General features: G+C 40.4%; 1 protein-coding gene across 1 annotated transcript in view; it reads left to right on the top strand.

Moving 5' to 3' along the window:
- The window catches only part of ADAT2 (adenosine deaminase tRNA specific 2), a 21,595-nt gene extending 20,553 nt beyond the window's left edge, over window positions 1-1,042 (top strand). The window contains exons 5-6 of the mRNA XM_007450310.1: window positions 818-890; window positions 999-1,042. Coding sequence (XP_007450372.1) covers window positions 818-890; window positions 999-1,042 — 117 coding nt within the window. The remainder of the gene's footprint in view (window positions 1-817; window positions 891-998) is intronic.
- Window positions 1,043-1,382: the final 340 nt, after the last annotated feature.

Here is a 1,382-nt window from a genome sequence, read left to right as displayed (position 1 = left end):
TTCCCTGAGATGATCTGCTCACTCTTTTTAAATATTCTCTATCGTTAAGGCAAGTTTAAGTTTCATCCCCCTGCTGTTACCACAATTTCTATTCTTTCACATGTTGATCACTTCTCTGAAGGAATCTACCAAAGATAGAACAAACTGAACACTTAAAAAAAAAATCGTTTGTAGTAAAAGGATCGACTGATTTTTTCTTTAAAGAGCCTGAGGGTAAATATTTTTAGCCTTTGTGAGCCACTTACATCTCTGTCACATATTATTTATTTTTTAACCCTTTAAAAATATAAAAACCATTCTTAGCTGACCATTTCTAGCTGTGGACTGCCAACCCTAGCTCTATAGAATCAAACACTTAATGGGCCACCAGTAAAGAGCAGCAGATAAAAATAGCTTAGTGCTTAGTGAGCGCTTAATGATATGCCAGGTATTTAACAGGGGTTATATTATCTAATCTCATTTAATCCTCACAAAATCCTTTTGGGTTAGTTGCTATAATTCCCTGTATTTTACATATGAGGGAACCGAAGCATAGAAAGTTTAAGTATCTTACCCAAGATCACATAGCTAGTGATTTGTACTATGATCACACAGTAGTTGATTGAGAAATAATAATTAGTTGATCGAGAGAGATGTTTGAGACCATATGTCTATTTTTTGGGGGGAAATATGCTTCCTTACCCGTGTTACTAATATCTACAAGGCGTGTTAACATTGGAAATGTGTTTACATAATTATGTATATATTGCAGTTTTTGTGGGATACAGTACACATTTTCCTAGGCCTACATTCATTCTCAGCTTTCTCGTTTCATCAGTGCATCCCTGGATATCGGGCTGAGGAAGCAGTGGAGATGTTAAAGACCTTCTACAAACAAGAAAATCCAAATGGTCAGTTTTCCGCTACTGTATGTATGCACTTCACTTAAATCAGTACGAAGAGAGTCTGCACGGGCCTACCTCTTCATTTTCTCTTTTTCTTTTCTATTCTTTGCACAGCACCAAAATCAAAGGTTCGGAAAAAGGAATGTCAGAAATCCTGAACTTGTTCTAATGAAAGACTCATGCTCCTGGACGACATTCTTGGACAGAAAGCTGTTGACATTGTTGAATCGTATGTTTATATATTGTCCTTAATCCATGGGAAAATGGTTTTTCATCATTTGCTCTGTTAAGGGAACAAATTAGCACTTTTAAAAAAAGTCTGGGGCTTCCCTGGTGGCGCAGTGGCTGAGAGTCCGCCTGCCGTTGCAGGGGACGCGGGTTCGTGCCCCGGTCCGGGAAGATCCCACGTGCCGCGGAGCGGCTGGGCCCGTGAGCCATGGCCGCTGAGCCTGAGCGTCCGGAGCCTGCGCTCTGCAATGGGAGAGGCCACAACAGTGA

Source organism: Lipotes vexillifer, unplaced genomic scaffold (assembly GCF_000442215.2).
Source record: "Lipotes vexillifer unplaced genomic scaffold, Lipotes_vexillifer_v1.1 scaffold112, whole genome shotgun sequence".
Taxonomy (NCBI): Eukaryota; Metazoa; Chordata; class Mammalia; order Artiodactyla; family Lipotidae; genus Lipotes; species Lipotes vexillifer.
The sequence above is the reverse complement of the archived record's forward strand: the minus strand, read 5'-3'. Positions and strand labels throughout refer to the sequence as shown.